General features: G+C 43.0%; 1 protein-coding gene across 2 annotated transcripts; it reads left to right on the top strand.

The window, feature by feature from the left end:
- The first annotated feature begins 4053 nt into the window (after positions 1–4053).
- On the top strand, positions 4054–25881 carry brpf3a (bromodomain and PHD finger containing, 3a). Of its 2 annotated transcripts, XM_084167264.1 has the most exons (14): positions 4054–4353; positions 6851–6983; positions 12951–14459; positions 14701–14857; positions 14949–15080; positions 15280–15408; positions 15530–15842; positions 15955–16248; positions 17875–18435; positions 18617–18686; positions 18796–18872; positions 21372–21469; positions 24408–24562; positions 24800–25881. In XM_084167264.1, exons 3-14 carry the CDS (start codon positions 12970–12972, stop codon positions 24993–24995), a joined length of 3672 nt encoding a protein of 1223 aa, XP_084023390.1. In that variant the 5' UTR covers positions 4054–4353; positions 6851–6983; positions 12951–12969; the 3' UTR covers positions 24996–25881. The 2 variants fall into 2 exon arrangements, with proteins under 2 accessions (XP_084023390.1, XP_084023389.1); XM_084167263.1 differs by lacking the exon at positions 6851–6983.
- The last annotated feature ends 16 nt before the right edge of the window (positions 25882–25897 follow it).

Genomic DNA, 25897 nt, shown 5'->3' with positions numbered 1-25897 from the left:
ACATTCAGAGAATTGTCCTGAAGCCACTCCTGCGTTGTCTTGGCTGTGGGCTTAGGGTAATTGTCCTGTTGGAAGGTGAACCTTCGCCCCAGTCTGAGGTCCCGAGCGCTCTGGAGAAGGTTTTCATCAAGGATCTCTCTGTACTTTGCTCCGTTCATCTTTGCCTCGACTAGTCTCCCAGTCCCTGCCGCTGAAAAACATCCCCACAGCAAGATGCTGCCACCACCATGCTTCACCGTAGGGATGGTGACAGGTTTCCTCCAGACGTGACACTTGGCATTCAGGCCAAAGAGTTCAATCTTGGTTTCATCAGAACAGAGAATCTTGTTTCTCATGGTCTGAGAGTCTTTAGGTGCCTTTTGGCAAACTCCAAGCGGGCTGTCATGTGCCTTTTACTGAGGAGTGGCTCCCATCTGGCCACTCTACCATAAAGGCCTGATTGATGAAGTGCTGCAGAGATGGTTGTCCTTCTGGAAGGTTCTCCCATCTCCACAGAGGAACTCTAGAGCTCTGTCAGAGTGACCATCAGGTTCTTGGTCACCTCCCTGACCAAGGCCCTTCTCCCCCGATTGCTCAGTTTGGCTGGGTGGCCAGCTCTAAGAAGAGTCTTGGTGGTTAGAAACTTCTTCCATTTAAGAATGATGGAGGCCACTGTGTTCTTGGGGACCTTCAATGCTGCAGAAATGTTTTGGTACCCTTCCCCAGATCTGTGCCTCGACACAATCCTGTCTCGGAGCTCTACGGACAATTCCTTCGACCTCATGGCTTGGTTTTTGCTCTGACATGCACTGTCAACTGTTGGGCCTTATATAGACAGGTGTGTGCCTTTCTAAATAATGTCCAATCAATTGAATTTACCACAGGTGTACTCCCATCAAGCTGTAGAAACATCTCAAGGATGATCAAGGAAACAGGATGCACTTGAGCTCAATTTCGAGTCTCATAGCAAAGAGTCTGAATACTTATGTAAATGAGGTATTTCTTTTTTTATTATTCTAAAACCTGTTTTCACTTTGTCATTATGGGGTATTATGTGTAGATTGCTGAGGATAAAAAAAAAAAATCAATTTCAGAATAAGGCTGTAACGTAACAAAATGTGGAAAAGTCAAGGGGTCTGAATACTTTCCGTAGGCACTGTATATCCTATAGTCAATCACACATTGTGTGTGTGTGTGTGTGTGTGTGTGAGTGTGTGTGTGTGTGTGTGTGTGAGAGAGAGAGAGAGAGAGGGATTGGAGAGTTTTGTTGATTTGAGTTGATGCCTGTTTGATGACATCTGGTTGACATCAGATTGAATTAATTCATTAATTCAATTCAATCCATTAAAGCGGCAATCTGGGATTGGTACATCAATTTTTGGACTTTAATATATAGCCATTGATTCTTGAAGAATGTAACTTAGAAAGGCCTCATGAACAACGGTCCGCACTCAATCAGAACCCCAAATATAAGCTTGTTTTACTCCATTGTTCGTAAACAATGTAATTGTAAACACACACAGTATAGCTTCAAAACATGGTTAAAACTATCATTTTGATCTCATGGATGGTCAGTCCTTGCATCCATATGTGAGCGTCATTGCATCTATTTGTTTGAAAGTGGTTACATTTCTCCTGCCCCATTCCTCAGCTGTTTACCAAATAAGGTTGCGGGGAGTTGCCTTGCTATTGTTTGACTCCAAGATTGCCACTTTAACAGGGGTGGACCTGCAGGACTATTCAATGTCCATGATCCAGACTTGCTATCTCATAATTATGACTTACTATCTCATTATAATGACTTACTATCTCATAATTATGATTTACATATTTTATAATAATGACTTACTTACTCACAATGATGACTTACTATCTCATTATAATGACTTACAATCTCATATTTTACCTTACTATCTCATAACTCGTATTTAGATATATTTTATTTGGTGGTGGGAATGGTCGCATTGGTGGTGGGAATGTTTATAGTATAAACAGTGAAGGGAGCTGGCTGGTTCAGTTGCATGTCGCTTTTATTCTTACATTTCAAACTCTTGCCTGCAGATATTCCCCCCTTTATGAAATCTATATATATTTACATATATGGAATACATTGTGACAAGTTGAGAAACTATGCAGAAATAGCCTAGAAATAGGCATAGCCTACATTGTGCACTTTGTTCACCTATTTAACCGTACAGTTGAAGTATGAAGTTAACATACACCTTAGCCAAATACATTTAAACTCCGTTTTTCACAATTTCTGACATTTAATCCTAGTAAGAATTCCCTGTCTTAGGTCAGTTAGGATCCCCACTTTATTTTAAGAATGTGAAATGTCAGAATAATAGTAGAGAGAGTGATTTTTTTCAGATGTTATTTCTTTCATCACATTCCCAGTGGGTCAGAAGTTTACATACACTCAATTAGTATTTGGTAGCATTGCCTTTAAATTGTTTAACTTGGGTCTAAGGTTTCGGGTAGCCTTCCACAAGCTTCCAACAATAAGTTGGGTGAATTTTGGCCCATTCCTCCTGACAGAGCTGGTGTATCTGATTCAGGTTTGTAGGCCTCCTTGCTCGCACACGCTTTTTCAGTTCTGCCCACACATTTTCTATAGGATTGAGGTCAGGGCTTTGTGATGGCCACTCCAATACCTTGACTTTGTTGTCCTTAAGCCATTTTGCCACAACCTTGGAAGTATGCTTGGGGTCATTGTCCATTTGGAAGACCCATGTGCGACCAAGCTTTAACTTCCTGACTGATGTCTTGAGATGTTGCTTCAATATATCCACATAATTTTCCTTCCTCATGATGCCATCTATTTTGTGAAGTGCACCAGTCCCTCCTGCAGCAAAGCACCCCCACAGCATGATGCTGCCACCCCCATACTTCACGGTTGGGATGGTGTTCTTCGGCTTGCAAGCAGCCCCCTTTTTCCTCCAAACATAACGATGGTCATTATGGCCAAACAGTTCTATTTTTGTTTCATCAGACCAGAGGACATTTCTCCAAAAAGTACGATCTTTGTCCCCATGTGCAGTTGCAAACCGTAGTCTGGCTTTTTTATGCCGGTTTTGGAGCAGTGGCTTCTTCCTTGCTGAGCGGCCTTTCAGGTTATGTCGATATAGGACTTGTTTTACTGTGGATATATATACTTTTGTACCTGTTTCCTCCAGCATCTTCACAAGGTCCTTTGCTGTTGTTCTGTGATTTATTTGCACTTTTCGCACCAAAGTACGTTCATCTCTAGGAGACAGAACGCGTCTCCGTCCTGAGCGGTATGACGGCTGCGTGGTCCCATGGTGTTTATACTTGCGTACTGTTGTTTGTACAGATGAACGTGGTACCTTCAGGCGTTTGGAAATTGCTCCCAAGGATGAACCAGACTTGACTTTCCCATGATGTCAAGCAAAGAGGCACTGAGTTTGAAGGTAGGCCTTGAAATACATCCATAGGTACACCTCCAATTGACTCAAATTATGTCAATTAGCCTATTAGAAGCTTCTAAAGCCATGACATAATTTTCTGGAATTTTCCAAGCTGTTTAAAGGCACAGTCCACTTAGTGTATGTAAACTTCTGACCCACTTGAATTGTGATACAGTGAATTATAAGTGAAATAATCTGTCTGTAAACAATTGTTGGAAAAATGACTTGTGTCATGCACAAAGTAGATTTACCAAACATACCAAAACTATAGTTTGTTAACAAGAAACAAGTTTTAATGACTCCAACCTAAGTGTATGTAAACTTCCGACTTCAACTGTATATATCAAAAGGAATACAACTTCTAAGCAGCACTGTGTGTGGACTGCACTGAACATAACAGGTGTCAAATACTGTTGTCCGTCGATAATGAAGGCAAGGCGCGCAAAAGAGAGGTCGGATAGTTTTTCTCAACGCTTTGCGATACTGTGTTCTCCCTTTACAACTCGATGCAATGGGTTTTATGTGTTGGCCAATCATAATCGAATGCGCGTAGTGTACGCGGCAAAAATAGGCTGTGCTAGTTTTTTTTCTCCAAGGGGCGTATTTTTCAAGCCATCTTGACTGAATATCTAGCTACATCCCAAGGTAGCTAGCTAGCTACACCAACCTGACACTTCTTACATTATTTTCTGTACCATTTAGTGTAGTTATTTCAAGTTGAAAACGTCTAAATCACAGATATGTAAGCAGGTCGAGTATGTGCATATGTCCGAAGTCACCATGGAGGACTGAAGTGCTGAAGATGACGCTGTCGCCCCTGAAATTACCGGCTAGCAATGTTGGCATAGCTTGTTACTAGCATGTCCGTTTCGGTCGTATTTCAACATTAGCTAGGTAACGTTATATTTTTCTGGCCCGCGCATATCATAGGATCACGTTAAACAAGGTAAACACTTCCGACATTTTGGCTTACTTGTTTGTTTTTGCTTCATAAGATATGGCGCTCGTCATGTCGAACTAAATGTGCCCTGTACAAGCTAGCTATCAAATAGTAACATTAGCCAGCGTTTTATTGCGGCAGCCCGACATGATACTTGTAATTGTGCACAGTGTTAACCCAGCTATAGTGCCACGGTTATGTTGTTGCCACTTTTATAGGTTGCTAATCATTTCACAATAATAGTGACCACAAATGTTGTTGTGTGGATAAAATGGCTGACAGTCGGTTTGGTTTTAGAGCCCCGCAACCCAACTATGTAGAGCGAAAAATAGAAGAAACGAGCAGTTGATTGGTTACAAATCGATGTGTGGAATGTTCTCGAGCAGTGATTGGATGCCGAGATGCAACTAGGGTGTAATGTTATTTGTGCAGTTTAGAGAAACTAGTACTGTAATAAAACCTCAGTGACTGTAATAGCTACCAAATTGCTTTTAGATTAATCTCATATCAGAAAAACACAATGTGATAATTTGTTTAAGATTGCAGATCAGTAGTAAAATAAGTAGGTCCAATGTCTCTTCAGCTGTGTGGCTATTGGTCATTTCCGTGTAAAAGGTCCCAGGAGCACGAACATGTGAAGTTCATAGGGGCATGTCAAATGAAAGCTAAGAGTCCATATTTTTTCAAGAATTTAAGGCATATATACAGTGCCTTCAGAAAGTATTCACACCCCTTGACTTTTTCCACATTTTGTTGTTACAGCCTGAATTGTAGATGTTTTGTGACTGGGCTAAACACAATACCCCATAATGTAAAAGTGGAATTATGTTTTTCGTTTTTTTTTTTTTTTTTTACAAATTAATAAAAAATGAAAAGCTGAAATGTCTTGAATCAAAAAGTATTCAACCCCTTTGTTATGGCAAGCCTAAATAAGTGAAGGAGTAAAAATGTGCTTAACAAGTCACATAATAAGTTGCATGGACTCACTCTATGTGCATTAATAGAGTTTAACATTATTTTTTGAATGACTACCTCATCTCTGTACCCCACACATTCAATTATCTGTAAGGTCCCTCAGTCTAGCAGTGAATCCAATGCCTCGCAAAGGAGGGCACCTATTGGTAGATGGGTAAAAATAAAAAAGCAGACATTGAATATCCCTTTGAGCATGGTGAAGGTATTAATTACACTTTGGGTGGTGTATCAATACACCCAGTCACTACAAAGATCCAGGCGTCCTTCCTAACTCCGCTGCCGGAGAGGAAGGATGCCACTCAGGATTTCACCATAAGGCGAATGGTGACTTTAAAACAGTTAGAGTTTAATGGCTCAGAAAACTGATGGATCAACAACATTGTATTTACTCCACAATACTAACCTAACTGACAGAGTGAAAAGAAGGATGTACAGAATACAAATATTCCAAAACATGCATCCTGTTTGCAACAAGGCACTAAAGTAATACTGCAAATAATGTGGCAAAGCAATTTACTTTTTGTCCTGAATACAGTGTTATGTTTTGGGGCAAATCAAATACAACACATTACTGAGTACCACTCTCCATATTTTCAAGCATAGTGGTGGCTACATCATGTTATGGGTATGCTTGTAAACGTTAAGGACTGTGGAGTTTTTCAGGATAAAGAAAGAAACGGAATGGAACTAATAAGCACAGGCAAAATCCTAGAGGAAAACCTGGTTCAGTCTGCTTTCCACCAGACACTGGGAGATGAATTCACCTTTCAGCAGGACAATAACCTAAAACACAAGGCCAAATCTACACTGGAGTTGCTTAACAAGAAGACTGTGAATGTTCCTGAGTGTGCCAAGTTACAGGTTTGACTTAAATCTACTTAAATCTATGGCAAGACCTGAAAATGGTTGTCTAGCAATGATCAATAACCAATTTGACAGAGCTTGAAGAATTTTGAAAAGAATAATGGACAAATGTTGCACAATCCAGATGTGGAAATCTCTTAGACTTACCCAGAAAGCCTCACAGGTGTAATCGTTGTCAAAGGTGCTTCTACAAAGTATTGACTCAGGGGCGTGAGTACTTATGTAAATTAAATAGTTTTGTACACTGAATGAAAATATAAACGCAATGTGTAAAGTGTTGGTTTCATGAGCTGAAGTAAAATATCCCAGAAATGTTCCGTATGCACAAAAAGCTTATTTCCCTCCAATTTTGTGCACACATTTGTTTACATCCCTTTTAGTGAGCATTTCTCCTTTGCCAAGATAATCCATCCACCTGACGTGTGTGGCATATCGAGAAGCTGATTAAACAGCATGATCATTACACAGGTGCACCTTGTACTGTGGACAATAAAAGGCCACTCTAAAAATGTGCAGTTTTGTCACACAACACAATGCCACAGATGTCTCAGGTTTTGAGGGAGCGTGCAATTGGCATGCTGACTGCAGGAATGTCCGCTAGAGTTGTTGCCAGTGAATTTAATGTTTATTTCTCAGCCATAAGTCGCCTCCATTGTCGTTTTAGAGAATTTGGCCGTACGCCCAACCGGCCTCACAACCGCAGACCACGTGTAGCCAGCCCAGGACCTCCACATCCGGCTTCTTCACCTGCGGGATCGTCTGAGACCAGCCACCAGGACAGTTGATGAAACTGAGCAGTATTTATGTCTGTAATAACGCCCTTTTGTGGGGAAAAACTCATTCTGATTGGCTAGGCCTGGCTCTCCAGGCCCTTCCATGGCTGCGCCCCTGCCCAGACATGAAATCCAAATACAGTTGAAGTCGGAAGTTTACATACACTTAGGTTGGAGTCATTAAAACTTGTTTTTCAACCACTCCACAAATTTCTTGTTAACAAACTATAGTTTTGGCAAGTCGGTTAGGACATCTACTTTGTGCATGACACCAGTAACTTTTACAACAATTGCTTACAGACAGATTATTTCACTTAGAATTCACTGTATCACAATTCCAGTGGGTCAGAAGTTTACATACATTAAGTTGACTGTGCCTTTAAACAGCTTGGAAAATTCCAGAAAATGATGTCATGGCTTTAGAAGCTTCTGGCTAATTGACATCATTTGAGTCAATTGGAGGTGTACCTATGGATGTATTTCAAGGCCTACCTTCAAACTCAGTGCCTCTTTGCTTGACATCATGGGAAAATCAAGTCTGGTTCATCCTTGGGAGCAATTTCCAAATGCCTGAAGGTACCACGTTCATCTGTACAAACAATAGTACGCAAGTATAAACACCATGGGACCACGCAGCCGTCATACCGCTCAGGAAGGAGACGCGTTCTGTCTCCTAGAGATGAACGTACTTTGGTGCGAAAAGTGCAAATCAATCCCAGAACAACAGCAAAGGACCTTGTGAAGATGCTGGAGGAAACGGGTACAAAAGTATCTATATCCACAGTAAAACGAGTCCTATATCGACATAACCTGAAAAGCCACTCAGCAAGGAAGAAGCCACTGCTCCAAAACCGCCATAGAAAAGCCAGACTACGGTTTGCAACTGCACATGGGGACAAAGATCGTACTTTTTGGAGAAATGTCCTCTGGTCTGATGAAACAAAAATAGAACTGTTTGGCCATAATGACCATCGTTATGTTTGGAGGAAAAAGGGGGTAGCTTGCAAGCCGAAGAACACCATCCCAACCGTGAAGCACGGGGGTGGCAGCATCATGCTGTGCAGGTGCTTTGCTGCAGGAGGGACTGGTGCACTTCACAAAATAGATGGCATCACGAGGAAGGAAAATTATGTGGATATATTGAAGCAACATCTCAAGACAACAGTCAGGAAGTTAAAGCTTGGTCGCAAATGGGTCTTCCAAATGGACAATGACCCCAAGCATACTTCCAAAGTTGTGGAAAAATGGCTTAAGGACAACAAAGTCAAGGTATTGGAGTGGCCATCACAAAGCCCTGACCTCAACCCTATAGAAAATGTGTGGGCAGAACTGAAAAAGCGTGTGCGAGCAAGGAGGCCTACAAACCTGACTCAGTTACACCAGCTCTGTCAGGAGGAATGGGCCAAAATTCACCCAACTTATTGTGGGAAGCTTGTGGAAGGCTACCTGAAACGTTTGACCCAAGTTAAACAATTTAAAGGCAATGCTACCAAATACTAATTGAGTGTATATAAATGTTTGACCCACTGGGAATGTGATGAAAGAAATAAAAGCTGAATTATATAATTCTCTCTACTATTATTCTGACATTTCACATTCTTAAAATAAAGTGGTGATCCTAACTGACCTAAAACATGGAATCTTTACTAGGATTAAATGTCAGGAATTGTGAAAAACTGAGGTTAAATGTATTTGGCTAAAGTGTATGTAAACTTCTGACTTCAACTGTATTAGGGCCTAATGAATGTATTTCAATTGACTGATTTCCTTATGAACTGTAACTCACTAAAATCGTTGAAATTGTTGCATGTTGCGTTTTATATTTTTGTTCAGTATATTTCATTTTCAATAAATTTGAAGTTTTCATTTTGTCATTATGGGGTATTGTGTGTAGATTGGTGAGAAATTACACTGCTCAAAAAAATAAAGGGAACACTAAAATAACACATCCTAGATCTGAATGAATGAAATAATCTTATTAAATACTTTTTTCTTTACATAGTTGAATGTGCTGACAACAAAATCACACAAAAATTATCAATGGAAATCAAATTTATCAACCCATGGAGGTCTGGATTTGGAGTCACACTCAAAATTAAAGTGGAAAACCACACTACAGGCTGATCCAACTTTGATGTAATGTCCTTAAAACAAGTCAAAATGAGGCTCAGTAGTGTTTGTGGCCTCCACGTGCCTGTATGACCTCCCTACAACGCCTGGGCATGCTCCTGATGAGGTGGCGTATGGTCTCCTGAGGGATCTCCTCCCAGACCTGGACTATAGCATCCGCCAACTCCTGGACAGTCTGTGGTGCAACGTGGCGTTGGTGGATGGAGCGAGACATGATGTCCCAGATGTGCTCAATTGGATTCAGGTCTGGGGAACGGGCGGGCCAGTCCATAGCATCAATGCCTTCCTCTTGCAGGAACTGCTGACACACTTCAGCCACATGAGGTCTAGCATTGTCTTGCATTAGGAGGAACCCAGGGCCAACCGCACCAGCATATGGTCTCACAAGGGGTCTGAGGATCTCATCTCGTTACCTAATGGCAGTCAGGCTACCTCTGGCGAGCACATGGAGGGCTGTGCGGCCCCCCAAAGAAATGCCACCCTACACCATGACTGACCCACCGCCAAACCGGTCATGCTGGAGGATGTTGCAGGCAGCAGAACGTTCTCCACGGCGTCTCCAGACTCTGTCACGTCTGTCACGTGCTCAGTGTGAACCTGCTTTCATCTGTGAAGAGCACAGGGCGCCAGTGGCAAATTTGCCAATCTTGGTGTTCTCTGGCAAATGCCAAACGTCTTGCACGGTGTTGGGCTGTAAGCACAACCCCCACCTGTGGACGTTGGGCCCTCATACCACCCTCATGGAGTCTGTTTCTGACCGTTTGAGCAGACACATGCACATTTGTGGCCTGCTGGAGGTCATTTTGCAGGGCTCTGGCAGTGCTCCTCCTGCTCCTCCTTGCACAAAGGCGGAGGTAGCGGTCCTGCTGCTGGGTTGTTGCCCTCCTACGGCCTCCTCCACGTCTCCTGATGTACTGGCCTGTCTCCTGGTAGCGCCTCCATGCTCTGGACACTACGCTGACAGACACAGCAAACCTTCTTGCCACAGCTCGCATTGATGTGCCATCCTGGATGAGCTGCACTACCTGAGCCACTTGTGTGGGTTGTAGACTCCGTCTCATGCTACCACTAGAGTGAAAGCACCGCCAGCATTCAAAAGTGACCAAAACATCAGCCAGGAAGCATAGGAACTGAGAAGTGGTCTGTGGTCACCACCTGCAGAACCACTCCTTTATTGGGGGTGTCTTGCTAATTGCCTATAATTTCCACCTGTTGTCTATTCCATTTGCACAACAGCATGTGACATTTATTGTCAATCAGTGTTGCTTCCTAAGTGGACAGTTTGATTTCACAGAAGTGTGATTGACTTGGTGTTACATTGTGTTGTTTAAGTGTTCCCTTTATTTTTTTGAGCAGTGTATATTTAATCAATTTTTTGAATTCAGGCTGTAACACAACAAAATGTGGAATAAGTCAAGGGGTATTAATACTTTCTGAAGGCACTACATTGTTCAACCATTTTCAATCCAAAAAATAATAATGGAATAATTAAAGCCTTTGATTTCTTAGAAAACATCTGCCAGAAAAAGTCTTAAAAGGTATTAGAAATGCATCAAAACACAATAATGTTGAAGTAAAGACCCTTGCCAACTAATATCAACAGTTATATTTAGATTAGGATAAAAAAAATTGCCTTCTGTAAATTGAAGAAACAATGCCTTGAAATTACATTTCCAAAAACCCACATATCTTTAAGATAATTTCTCATGAGGACGGAGGATAAAGAACATTCACAGAAGTAACCAATCAGTTAGTTAGTGTTTTTACTGATCCCAATTTTGCTTATGAATTAGTAAGTGATTTAAACTCTAAATTCTATTACTAAATCGGTAACAGAATTTCCCCAAAAATCGTTAACAGAACTATGGGAAATCATAGTTGTCACACAACACAGTTGGGTGACCTGCTACTGTCCTCCCTTCCACTGGCATACTGTTATGTTCAGCTGATAACTGTTTTCTTTCTGTTTCTGTCGTCTGGTGGTCAAAGCAAGAGTGTGAAAAGTCTGGACAACCACCCACTCACTCATTCACATACATTACTTTTACTGACACCTACCCCATGAGCCCCTTCTTTCCATTTTACTGTAACCAGCCCTCTCACCCACTGAGCACCGACTGCCACCGGATGTCCATGGACGTTAAAAAGTAGTTGAAATTTGGTCAATCCGCCCTGAACTTGATTTCAATGTCCACAGACGTTGTTTTTTGGTCCGGTTTGGACCTGCCTTGATTTCAACGTCCACAGACATCTGGACCGGCCTTGATTTGGCTCAAACATAGACGTCAATGATTGGTTCAGATTTGGTCCAAACATAGATGTCTAGTTTTCACAAGTTTGGACAGTACAGTATAGTAGAGCACAGTACAGTAAAGAAAAGTAGAGTACAGTCCTGTACTGTACAGTAGAATCGAGTGGAGTAGAGTTCTGTACAGTACATAGTAGAGCACACAAGCATGAGTAGGTTACACTATAATGTATTGTACTGAACTATACTTTACTGAACTCTACTGTACGGAACTCTACTGTACGGTACTGTACTGAACTCTACTGTACGGTACTGTACTGAACTCTACTGTACTGAACTCTACTGTACGGTAATGTACTGAACTCTACTGTACGGTACTCTACTGTACGGTACTCTACTGTACTGAACTCTACTGTACGGTACTGAACTCTACTGTACTGAACTCTACTGAACTCTACTGTACTGAACTCTACTGTACTGAACTCTACTGAACTGAACTCTACTGTACTGAACTCTACTGTATTGAACTCTACTGTACTGAACGCTACTGTACGGTACTGTACTGAACTCTACTGTACTGAACTCTACTGTACTGAACTCTACTGTACTGAACTCTACTGAACTCTACTGTACTGAACTCTACTGTACTGAACTCTACTGTACTGAACTCTACTGTACGGTACGGTACTGTACTGAACTCTACTGTACTGAACTGTACTGAACTCTACTGTACTGAACTCTACTGAACTCTACTGTACTGAACTCTACTGTACTGAACTCTACTGTACGGTACGGTACTGTACTGAACTCTACTGTAATGAACTCTACTGTACTGAACTCTCCTGTACGGTACTGAACTAAACTCTACTTGACTATACTCTACTGTACTGTTCTGTGCTGTACTATGATGTCCAAACTTGTGAAACATAGATTGGTCTATGATTGGTTCAGATTTGGTCCGGTCCGGACCAACCAAATTTGGTCTTGTTTGATGGTGGAGCTCATTAAAATAGGAGCCAATGTGTAGAATAATACCCAAATATGCAAATGAGGATATTGCATATTTACATTTACATTTGACATTTTAGTCATTTAGCAGACGCTCTTATCCAGAGCGACTTAAAGTTAGTGAGTGCATACATTTTCATACTGAGATGTATTTATTTCTACCTTTGTGTACCTATTTAGGATACATCACCATGAATAGAATGACATTCATATCCATAATTATGTATTTCTGTATAGTACAGATCAGGGACGTGGAATTTCCCTATTTTGTCCAGAAAATGTAATGCACACGTATGTTCCTGTGAGTCTCTCTTGCACAAACGTGCAGCAGGCTGGCACTGGCGAGTGCATTAGCTACTGTATGTTGATAAATTGGTGTTTAACTGTTTGAAATCTACTCTGGTGCGTTGTTTTCCTTATCGCAGATACATTTAAGTTAGTCTCTCTATCCTAATTTGCTATGTAATCATCATTCATGACATTTCAAATGTAGGCTACCTTCTAATTAGTTCCTCTTGACTTACTGTGCAATTCAGAATTTAACAACAGATTTGTTTTTTTTGTCCTTCTTTTGCATAACTCCGTCCTCATCCTCTCCATTCAAGGAAACTAGTGCAAGCCCCCATGAGGAGGCTGCGGAGGAGGGGATGCAGTGCAGGAGAAGTTGGCCTTGAGATGGGCAGGGGCCGGGGAAGGGGAAGGGGCAGGGTCTCCAGTGTTCAGCCGCGGCCGCCTTCCCCCTATAGACTGCAACTATCTCCATCTAGAGAGACTTTGACCTATGCTCAGGCCCAGAAGATGGTGGAGGTGGACCTGGATGGAAGGCTTCACAGGATCAACATCACCGACCCTCTGCCAGTCATCACAGAGGATGAGATGATGGCTCAGGACATTGTTGAGTGCAACAGTAACAAAGAGAACAGCGAACAAACCCAGAGCAGAGCCAGACCAGGGCGCAAACCTCCCAACCCAAAGGGCCGCAGGAGGGAAAGCAAAACCTCATCTCACCTGAGCCGACGTTCTGGCAGTCAGCAGCACATGCAAAGCCAAACCAATCCCTCCCAGCACCCTTCTCACCAAAGCCCTCTCCCTGAGCCCACCTTCCGCGTGCTTGACTCCCTGTGTCCTTCAGACGCACCTCCCCTCCCTGCGGCCTACTACCGGTTTATAGAGAAGTCAGGAGAGGAGCAGGACTGTGAGGCAGAGTACGACATGGACGAGGAGGACCTGGCCTGGCTGGAGATGGTCAACCAGAAGAGGGTGTCTGATGGCCACGCCTCCATCTCCCCAGACACCTTTGAGCTGCTGATCGACCGTCTGGAGAGGGAGTCCATCCTGGAGTCACGGAGCCAGGCCCTGTCCCAGAGTGCCATCGACGAGGACGCCTTCTGCTGCGTGTGCCTGGACGACGAGTGTCTCAACAGCAACGTCATCCTGTTCTGTGACATCTGCAACCTTGCCGTCCACCAGGAGTGCTACGGCGTGCCCTATATCCCTGAGGGCCAGTGGCTGTGCCGCTGCTGTCTGCAGTCCCCCTCGCGCCCTGTGGACTGCGTGCTCTGCCCCAACCGGGGAGGTGCCTTCAAACAGACTAGTGATGGACGCTGGGCCCACGTTGTCTGTGCCATATGGATCCCAGAGGTGTGCTTTGCCAACACGGTATTCCTGGAGCCCGTAGAGGGGGTGAACAACATCCCCCCAGCCCGCTGGAAGCTCACCTGCCACCTGTGCAAGCAGAAAGGCTGGGGCGCGTCCATCCAGTGCCACAAGGCCAACTGCTACCGGGCCTTCCATGTCACCTGTGCCCAGAAGGCTGGCCTCTTCATGAAGATTGACCCGGTTCGAGAGACTGGGGTCAACGGAACCACCTTCTCTGTAAAGAAAACGGCCTTCTGTGAGAATCACTCCCCGGTCGGCTCAAGGCGAGATGGGTCAGCTGATGTGGAGGGGAGGCTGGTGGGAGGAAGGGGGAACAGAGGTCAAAGGTCATACACTCAGAGCCCCCCAGCACTGCCCAGTAAAAAGACTCCCAAGGGCCAGAAGAAGAAGAAGGGTCAGACGACCCGCCGCGCTGCTGTGCCTGTGCTGCTGGTGCCTCAGATCCCTTCTCACAGGTCAGACCTCCCACACCCCTCTACTGACCCACCACTCCCAGTAGCATTATTATCTTTGTCTTCTTACTACCGGTATATTTGCTTTGAGTATTCTTCAGTTTAGAGAGCACATTTCTATAGCCTAATAATAATGTATGTTTAATGGAACAGTACAGCTGCCTTATACTAACTATTAATACACTATCTATACAGTGGGAGGATGCCAGAATATGAATAACAGTTATTGCAATGTCATAAACAGGCTGAACAAGATTTGCATTGGGGTTGCTGTCCAGAGGAAGAACCAGTTCATGCAGAGGCTTCACAACTACTGGCTGCTGAAACGTCAGTCCCGAAATGGCATGCCTCTCATCCGCCGCCTGCACTCGCATCTGCAGGCTCACAAGACTGCTGAGCAGGTCAGGAAAACACGGGGAGGGAAAGACTTAATGTCAATTATAGAGCTCATGTTGATAGTGAAATGTAAATTGTGTGTGTGCATGTGTTCAGAGGGAGCCTGATGAGAAGCTTACTGCGGCGAGGGAGGAGCTACGGTACTGGCAGAAGTTGCGGCAGGACCTGGAGAGAGCCCGACTTCTGGTGGAACTCATCCGCAAGAGAGAGAGACTAAAGAGAGAGCAGGTACTGTGTCAGTTGGGGGAGGCCATGATGATGATTATTATTATTATTTTACATAATCATGAGTTACCATTTGCATATAACGTATGAAAATAATGCATTTCTACAATCACTGTATCTGTCTTATTGCTTTCCTTAAATTACTCTGCACCCTTTCATATTCCCTCTTTCTCTCCCCCTCCCTCTTTCATTCTCCCTCCAGATGAAACTTCATCAGGCTGCTCTGGAGCTGAAGTTGACCCCTGCATTAATACTGCTGCGTTCCACCCTGGACCAGCTTCAGGAGAAGGACACGGCACAGATCTTCTCTCAGCCTGTGAATCTAGCAGAGGTTAGTAGAGTTAGATAAATTGGTATTTTTTTGCATTGCTTTACAATTCAGCCTCTAGCAATGCTTTTCTCACCTGCTTCTTTCTTGAATAGTTTGTTCATTTGGATGTTTTTAATTGAAGGTCCCGGACTATCTGGAGTTCATCTCCAAGCCCATGGACTTGTCCAGCATGCGTGCCAAACTGGAGGCCCATGCTTACTGCTCCATTGCAGACCTGGAGGGCGACTTCAACCTCATGGTGTCCAACTGCCTGAGGTACAACTCAAAGGAGACTGCGTTCCACCGAGCTGCCCTGCACCTGCGGGAGGTGGGAGGGGCCGTCCTCCGCCATGCCCACAGACAGGCCCAGAGCATCGGGTTGGATCCCAGCACGGGCATGCACCTCCCAGACTTTCCCAACATGCACGGCTTCTACCAATGCACCTGGGAGGACGGTGAGCATAGCTCACGGGTTGGGTTGGTCGTGGAATGGCGTTCAGAGAAAAAAGCTTCACAATCATAACCCTCTTCTTTATCCTCTGTCTCTTTTCCTTCCTTTCTCTACAGTGGACTCTCTCCTGGACCCAGACAACAGGCTCCACCTATCCACAGAGGAGCAGCTGAAGGTCCTGCTGGATAAGTTGGACATGGTGACGTCCATGCACTCCAGTGGCGGGAGAACCAAACGCATCCGGCTGTTGCGCAGAGAGATCAACACGGTCAGGCACAAGCAGCAGCGCTCACAGTCGCTCAACGGGAAAGAAGAAGAAGTCGAAGTCGAGGAAGAGGGGGAAGAAGAAAAGGGAGAGAAAGGCAATGTGGAGAACGGTCCTTTAACATCAGCCTCTACCCCGGAGACAGGTAAGAGAAGGGATTTACTTTCATTATTGCTTTCCAACTCTACTAATCTTTCTAGAATGAATGTGTTAGTCTAATTATTGATTTGTTGTTGTGCAATTCTGATTTTATTACCCTAAAGCAAGGGTTCCCAAACTGTGGTGCGCGCCTGCTAGGCTGGGGGGGCGCGGGGGTCTCCCCCCAAGGTGCAATTTCTAAATTGGGTAGTACATCATCAGTTACTCTTGTCATGTCAGTCAGTTATAACTTGTCAAATGTCCAGATCAACTAGCCCAAGTCAGCTAACGTTTTTTAGCACATAGATTTTGTTGTAATGTTTTAGTCACTCAAATATCACATGAATAAACATTAGACATGGAAAAATTTATAGAATTGCAAGAACATTTGCTTTAAAATGGCAACATTTTCTCTGCACCCCATGACAAAATGTGTAGAATTGCAGGAAATAAGCTTTAAACCTGCAACATTTTGTCTTCGCCAACAAGAGGGGTGTGAACAGTTTGTGTCATGAACAGTGCTTGTGCCCACAGAAATAGATGTGGCGCGAGCGCGCAGGGGGTTGCGGGATGTTCCCCAATGCTGGAAGTGGGGCCTGAGTGAAAAGTATGGGAACCTCTGCCCTAAAGCATGAAACACACAGAGAATCTCACTGCCGATAGACTGCCAATAGGTACTTATCACAGCGGGAGGCCATTCCTTCTCTTGCTAGAAAAAAAGCGGTACCTGCTGCGTGCGGATCCGGTAGCGACGAACCTACCGATTCTACTTGTAGAATAGCAATGCTCGTCAGTGGCCAACCATTTTGAGCCAATCAGAGAGCACAAACTCCCACGTGGGGGGAGGCAAAAATATATATAATGATAAATTAGGTCATTTCTCCATACACACTTCATATGCAATATAGGCCATGGGATGGTAGCTAGCTAAGTGCACAGACACAATGCACACAACACTAAATACTTCCTCCAAGCTAGTTAACCACTGCACCTAGTATTGACATTATAGTTAAATCACAATTGATTAGCTATTTTACATGAAACAGCTGCCTGTGTTAGCTGCCGAGTTAGTGCAGTGTCCTTATCTAGCTAGCTATGCTGTGCTAGTGAATATTCTAACGTTAGCTAGCTAACTAAACGTTTGACTATGGGCTGACACTGGCAGCATGGGATTATGGAGAGAGAATTACATTATTTATTCGTCATCTTGCTAGGTAGTTATCTAGCTGTGGCCATCTGGCTAGTATCAACAAGGGCTTTCTACAAAATAGCAACATTAGCAGAGATGGCTTGGAATCTAGACCATAAGCAATAAACACGGATATGCATTGCCAAGCAACGCTACTGTCACCTTCTGGTTTGGAGTATTTTAACAAGGCTGAGTGGCTGACGACTTCCAATGTATGAAAATAAATAAATATGTATGCACTCACTAACTGTAAGTCGCTCTGGATAAGAGCGTCTGCTAAATGACTAAAATGTAAATGTAATGACTTTGCTGTGTGAACACAAAAGAGATTGACAGCCGACACTGTTCAGAGGTGCTAGGTACTGTCGGCAGGCAAACAATTGACAATCCTACCGGTGTGTCTGAGCTTTAACAAAGTGATAAATGCATGTTTCCTTCTTGTAGCTGACTCTCCACCAACACTAGAGCCTTCATGCCCAGTGTCATCCCCCCTGCCAGGCGATGCCCCACCTGAACCACCCTTTCTGGGCCTAGTGACCACAGGGCGAAGGTCACCAGGGCGCTCCTACAAGCGGCAGAGATCCTCCCGTAGTGGGGGCAACGGGCGGAGTGATGATGATGCTGAAGTTGGGGAGACACCGACACCGTGCAAACAGGAGGAGGCTTCTCAAGAGGTCTCTCCTTTGGAGACTCCCAGTCCTCCCAATAACGCCTGTCCTTTGGTTGGAGTTGGCCGTCGTACATCCGTTCTGTTCAAGAAAGCTAAAAATGGAGCAAGACTCGCAAAGAACAAGGCGGCTCAGTTACAGAACGGAGGGACCACTGAGGGTAAAACCAATGGCTTGGACCATACCCCCACCATTCCAAAACCTCCCAGTGTGACCACCCTCTCCAACCCCGCCCCTCCGCCCACACACTCCTCACCGTCATCCCACAACCTGAGGTCCAGAGGGTCCAGCTCTGACAGCGAGGGAGAAAAGCCCCTCCACCTCGTCAAAGAGGACGGTACAAAACATTTAATTTACATTTGCTCTGTCATTTCATTCAAGCTCTATGTGATTGTATTAACAAGTTATTACTTGTTATAAAGGAAAACAATTCTTTACCCTTTATTTATGAGTTGCATAAGGGAAGAGAGGGTAGATAATGACGAAGATAGCAATTAACAGAATGTGTATTCTACTAGGCTTGACAAATGGGCTAGGAAAGCACAAAGATGACTCCTCAGACCTACCATCCAATGACCAAAAACACAGGTGAGAATCCCTCTAAACACCTGATACATCTGAAATGTGCTCTGATTTTCAAGGTGGAATATATTCAGAAATAACATGGATCTTCCCTTTGTTCTGTCTATGGATGTAGTGCCCCCCTGCTACCCAAACGCAGCCGTGGTAAACCAGCTCTGGCTAAAGTCCCAGAGAGGCAGAATGGAGGCTCAGGTGAGTGTGTCCAGGCTCCACATACCTTAGGGTCAGACATAATAGCTATAATTTCACGAATATGGATGTATACAATATACAGTCGGGTCAAAGATTATTGGCACCCTTGATAAAGATGAGCAAAAAAGACTGTATAAAATAAAGAATACAAATACCAAACTATATTGTATGCTCAATTTTTTAAATTATTATATTATTTTATACTAATACAATTGCTCAGAGAAAGAGGTTAACAAATAATAATTTTTTTATCTCAAAAAGATAGGGTTCAAAATGATTGCCACCACTAAAGAGTGTTATAAATAAAAACAAACAAAATTTAAAATGCATTAACATTCTACTTTTGTTTATTTAATCTCAATTTAAGGAACTGTATTGTGGCCTTCCATGGCTTCCTGTTTCACTGGGTTATAAAAATGAGGTAACACGCATGTACAACCATCACCATGTTGGTTGGCCTTCATAAATCAGGCAATGGTTACAAAAAAATTGCAAAAAAACAATAATACCTGCCCTTGACAACCAACTTCTCCTTTTGAAAATGGCCTATGTTTGATCTATATGAGTCAAAAACATTTATTATAGTTTCAAAATTGAGTACAATGTTTAAATAGGATAATTTTGGTCATAATGTTGGTCTCGTCCAAAACTGAGTTTGGTAAGTGACTGCATCATGATTTAGTTGAGGGTTTGGTTTGGATTACAATTATGTCAACAATTCATGCCCCTTTTGCCTATAAAGACGGTGGCGGCACCGTGTTTTCTGGGAAAGTCTAGGCGAGTTCGCTTTGCATGGCCCGGTGCCCTGGGCGGGTGGAGACCTCATTTTAGGCAGACCAATGGAATGGTCGAAAATGAGCAGGCACCAGGCCATGCAAAACAAATTCTCCAGACAACACGTGTATCTTTGGCAGTAGGTTGATGTGCAATGCTCATGCCCAACCATGCCCGCAACGTTTAGGCCCTACCCTACCCAGGCCCGATTACTTCTGCCAAATTTAAGCCCGAAATCAGAAATAACTTCCTCCGTAAGTAAATCCATTAGCTGCTCCTCGCTGTCTGTCACTCGCTCCCTGCGTGCAATGCGCTCTGCTCATGGTGCTCAGAGTCTGAGTATCCATAGCAATGTTTTTGCTTGGGCTGCTCTGCTCAATGAAGAGATGAGAGAGTAGTTAGCTGTAGCTACTTATCGTCATTCTAAACTCTGACAAAACTCAAGGAACATCTCTCCATCTCTCCTGTCTTATATACTTCTGACACTGTGTTATGATCTTAGTCAGAGCACGAGCAAATGGCTCAGCTTCAAATTGTTATTTGATCAATTTAGTGATGCCTTGCCCGTACCCAAGTTATTGATGAAAAAAAACAGCACTTACCCGGCCCTAACCCGATGCATAATGTTGGGGCCTGTCGGGCTCGGGTTGGATCTCTAAAGCTCTAATGCACATATTGATCAGGAAATAGCTACACTAGTGAAAATGGGCTTCCGTAAAAGTTGTTCAACAATCAGATGGCCAGGAAAGGTATTACAGCCAATGCTAGCTATCCCCCAAGCTATGCTAACTAGCTGCTGTCAGCTTGACTAAACACAAGGTCAGCGCCGGCTTTACTTTCTATTCGCCTCTTCCTCTCTACTTTAGCCCACACATATAACTGAATTAGCCCATGTTTGTTGTGATTGAATGGCAAAGGCACACCCAAGAAACACCCACATGAAACCACAACCCGAAGACAATTCTCGATCGCTTTCAGTAATGGCCACTGGCATTTCATAATGAGCATTGATGAAAAACGAGGCCAAATCAGGAAGTGCAGTTCTACTTTAAGAAGTTTAAAACCACTGGAACAGTGATAAACTTGCCTGGTATTGGACATGTATGTATCTTGTACCCGCGCAGTGTGGAAGATGGTTCGCGAGGCAAAGAAACGTGCAAGGGCCACAGTTGGAGAAATATACTTGGTCGCCAAATCTAGCATTAGACGCCACTTCCATATCAATAGGCTCTTTGGAAGGGTTGCCAGAAAAAACCTTGTTGCCTCTGCCAGGAGGCTAAAACTTAGCAGCAAGTGGACCTTCCAGCAAGACAATAACCCCTAGTACACATCAAATTCCACAAAGAAATGGCCAATTGACCACAAAATAAAAAGGATAAAGGATTTGGAATGATTCTGTATGAAAGACCTCGCAAGGGGAGTTTTGCAGAGTATTGAAAACGGGTGCCAATTTTGACCCCTATCTTTTTTAAATTATTTTTTGTATTACTTGTTAAACAAAATCTCTTTCTCTGAGCAATCGTATTATTAGTATAAAATAATATCATTTTCCAAAAATTGTATTTGTATTATTTATTTTAGTCTTTTTTGCTCATCTTTATCAAGGATGCCAATAATTTTGGACCTGACTACATTTGAGAAAATTCTATAAAATTATAGAATTCATTATATAAAATAATTGTTCCATTTCAATTTGAGTTAAACATCCCACGTCTTTGTCCTCAGGGAGGAGTATGCTTTTGCCCTTTGATAGTGAGACAGAGCTCACACCACTGGACCTGGTCTGGGCTAAGTGTCGTGGATATCCATCATACCCAGCAATGGTGAGAGAACATGAGTTCTGTCACTCATTCATTGCATGTACATACAGTGCCTTCAGAAGTATTCACACCTCTTGACTTTTTCCACATATTGTTGTGTTACAGACTCAATAAAAAATGTATTACATTTACATTTAATGTCACTGATCTACACACAATATCCCATAATGTCAAAGTGGAATTATGTTTAGAGAATTTTTTACAAATTAATAAAAAATGAAAAGCTGACATGTCTTGAGTCAATAACATTTTACATTTTAGTCATTTAGCAGACGCTCTTATCCAGAGCGACTTACAGGAGCAATTAGGGTTAAGTGCCTTGCTCAAGGGCACATCGACAGATTTTTCACCTAGTCGGCTCGGGGATTAGAACCAGCGACCTTTCGGTTACTGGCACAACGCTCTTAACCACTAAGCTACCTGCCGTATTCAACCCCTTTGTTAAGGCAAGCCTAAATAATTAAAGGAGTAAAAAATGTGCTTAACAATACTTTTTCGACATTTTGTTACGTTACAGGCTTATTCTAAAATGGATTAAATAGTTTTTTCCCTCATCAATCTACACACACTACCTCATAATGACAAAGCAAAAACAGTTTTCTCTAAACGTTTGCAAATTTATAAAAAATAAAAAACTATCACATTTTACATAAGTATTCAGACCCTTTACTCAATACTTGGTTGAAGCACATTTGGCAGCGATTACAGCCTCGAGTCTTCTTGGGTATGACGCTACAAGCTTGGCACACCTGTATTTGGGGAGTTTCTCCTGTTCTTCTCTGCAGATCCTCTCAAGTTCGGGCTCTGGCTGGGCCACTCAAGGACATTCAGAGACTTGTCCCGAAGCCACTCCTGTGTTGTCTTGGCTGTGTGCTTAGGGTCGTTGTCCTGTTGGAAGGTGAACCTTCACCCCAGTCTGAGGTCCTGAGCGCTCTGGAGCAGGTTTTCATTAAGGATCTCTCTGTACTTTGCGCTGTTAATCTTTTCCTCGATCCTTACTAGTGTCTCTCAGTCCCTGCCGCTGAAACACATCCCCACAGCATGATGCTGCCACCACCATGCTTCACCGTACGGATGGTGCCATGTTACCTCCAGAAGTTACGCTTGGCATTCAGGCCAAAGAGTTCAATCTTGGTTTCATCAGACCAGAGAATCTTGTTTCTCATGGTCTGAGAGTCTTTAGGTGCCTTTTGGCAAACTCCAAGCGGGCTGTCATGTACCTTTTTAATGAGGGGTGGCCATAAAGGTCTGATTGGTGGAGTGCTGCAGAGATGGTTGTCCTTCTGGAAGGTTCTCCCATCTCCACAGAGGAACTCTGGAGCTCTGTCAGAGTGATCATCGGGTTCTTGATCACCTCCCTGACCAAGGCCCTTCTCCCCCGATTGCTCAGTTTGGCAGGGCGGCCAGCTCTATGAAGATTCTTGGTCGTTCCAAACTTCTTCCATTTAAGAATGATGGAGGCCACTGTGTTCTTGGGGACCTTCAATGCTGGAGAAATGTTTTGGTACCCTTCCCCAGATCTGTGCCTCGACACAATCCTGTCTCGGAGCTCTATGGACAATTCCCTCGACCTCATGGCTTGGTTTTTGCTCTGACATTCACTGTCACTGTCTCATAGCAAAGGGTCTGAATACTTATATAAATAAGGTATTTGTTTTTTATTTTTAATACATTTGCAGAAATTTCAAAAAAATTGTTTTCGCTTTGTCATTATGGGTTATTGTGTGTAGATGGCTGAGAAATAAATAATATTTAATCAATTTTAATAAGGCTGTAACTCAACAGAATGTGGAAAAAGTCAAGGGGCCTGAATACATTCCGAAGTTGCATGGACTCACTTTGTGCAATAATGGTGTTTTAACAGGATTTTTGAATGACTACCCCGTCTCTGTACCCCCCACATTACAATTATCTGTAAGTTTACATTTACATTTTTAGTTCTCTCAAGCAGTGAATTTGAAGCACAGATTAAACTACAAAGACCAGGGAGGTTTTTTCAACGGCTCGCGAAGAAGGGCACCTATTGGTAGATGGGTAAAAAAAAAAAAAAAAGTAGACATTGAATATCCCTTTGAGCATGGTGAAGTTATGAATTACACTTTGGATGGTGTATCAATACACCCAGTCACTACAAAGATACAGGCGTCCTTCTGAATTCAATTGACGGAGAGGAAGGAAAACGCTCAGTGATTTCACCATGGTGATTTTAAAGCAGTTACAGAGTTATTAAATGTCTGTGATCGGAAAACTGAGGATGGCTCAAAAAGATTGTAGTTACTCCACAATACTAACCTAACTGACGGAGTGAAAAGGACAGAATACAGAATAAAAATCTTCCAAAACATCCTGTTTGCAATAAGGCACTGAATTAATACTGCCAGAAATGTGGCAAAGACATTAACCTTTCGTCCTGAATAGAAAGCATTATGTTTGGGGCAAATCCAACACAACACATCAATGAGTTCCACTCTCCATATTTTCAAGCATGGTGGTGGCTCCAAGCATGGTGGTGGCTCCATCTTGTTATGGATATGCTTGTCATCAGCAAGGACAAGGGAGTTTTTTTAGGATAAAAATAAAAGGAATAGAACTAAGAACAGGCAAAGTCCTAGTGGAAAACCTGGTCTGCTTCCAACAGACACTGTACATTTTTCTTCCACTCTGACATTAGAGTATTTTGTGTAGATCGTTGTCAAAATATGACAATTAAATACATTTTAATCCTACTTTGTCACACAACAAAATGTGGAAAAAGTCAAGGGGTGTGAACACTTTCAGAAGGCACTGCAATAGAGGCTTGGCTTGATTTTCAAGAGTTTTTGGGTTGGCACATGTAATGGTTGACAAGTTACCTTCTTTTAGATGTAGTTGAATTTGACTTTACCAGTCGTTGTAGCACAGAGAATAACAGGATACATAAACTACCAATGGATTTCCCCAGGTTGTTGACCCTGACATGCCTCAGGAAGGGCTTCTTCACAACGGCATCCCCATCCCCGTGCCTCCTGGGGACGTGCTCAAACTGGGGGAGCGGAGGCAGAAAGCGACAGGGGAGAGGCACTACCTCGTGCTGTTCTTTGACACCAAAAGAACCTGGTAAGAAAGTAAAGATGAGCGTTCTGCTGAATGATAATTCACATGAATTATCTAAGGTACTTACTGGATAGTTGATGTGTGTTTTGATTCCTCCTATTGTATCCCAAAAACATTCCTTACCCTAGGACACTTTAACAGGTGACTATCCGGGAAAATAAAGCTGGTCTAAAGCGCTTTTGGGTACACTTTTTCTCCCCTCCTATTGTATGTTTTTGTCTTTCTGTTGCTGCCTTTCAGGCAATGGCTGCCACGGGACAAGTTGCTGCCAATGGGGATGGATGACACGGTGGACAAACTGCGCCTGATGGAGGGCAAGAAGCCCAGCGTCCGCAAGTCTGTACACACGGCATACGACCGTGCCATGATACACCTGAACCACGTTATGAACCACGTCAAGGGGAACCTCAGTTTCAACCCCTCCAATTTCATATGAAGGATTTTGTCAGTCTGCAAATCCACCACAATCTGTCTGGTTAGGAGGGATCAGACCAATAACAAAGAGCTTGGGTGAGAAAATAACGACCCTAGCTTCAGTCATTCACCAGAAGGTGGACATGGAATTTGAGTGGTTTGATATACCTAAATGATGGTCTGGTTGACTCTCACCTCTTAGGGTGAACATTATCATTTGGGAAATGTGAGAGGAGTTCCTAAAAGACATGATAAAATGTGATTATTCATTGTGATTTAGTTTTTAATGACTTTGCAATGAGTCTAGTAATATTATGAAGGTTGTTTTAGGCCAAGTGAATCAAGACATCAAATAAATACATTGTATATTTATCCTTAAGGGATTTGCTAGATTCAAATCATATTCAGATTGTATTTGTCATTGAAATACCATGCTTATACATATTTTTACACATTGTGAGGCTATTTTTTTTCTTTTTTATATGAAATGAAAATGGTGTGCTTGTTGTAGCGATCTGATGGAACATGAGGACTTTTGAATGTCTAGTCAGGACAATGGAGATGCTGTTTCACCAGTCATGTCAGCGGTCACTGCAACCACTTTTTTAACAAGGTCAATAACTTGGCAAAATATTATTTGCAAACCCTCCAATGACTTGAAAAGCACAATCTGTTAGTTAAAGGTTTATAGAATATATGAGCTCTGAAGCCATAGGTATGAAAAATGTGATATAAATAACTTGGTTATGTGCATGTGTAGAAGCATATGCACATTCTGTATATATGTAAATGTCTGTGTTTATAATACACTAAGTAATTTAAGGAATGCAAAAAATCTAAATATTAGATTGTAATTTATATCGTGTGACAATTTGAAAGTGTTATTTAAAAATAAATATGGAAAAAGATTTATGTATGAAGCTC

This window comes from Coregonus lavaretus (assembly GCF_964263955.1).
Source record: "Coregonus lavaretus genome assembly, chromosome: 8".
NCBI classification, from domain to species: Eukaryota; Metazoa; Chordata; class Actinopteri; order Salmoniformes; family Salmonidae; genus Coregonus; species Coregonus lavaretus.
This window is presented reverse-complemented; position numbering and strand designations above follow the sequence as displayed.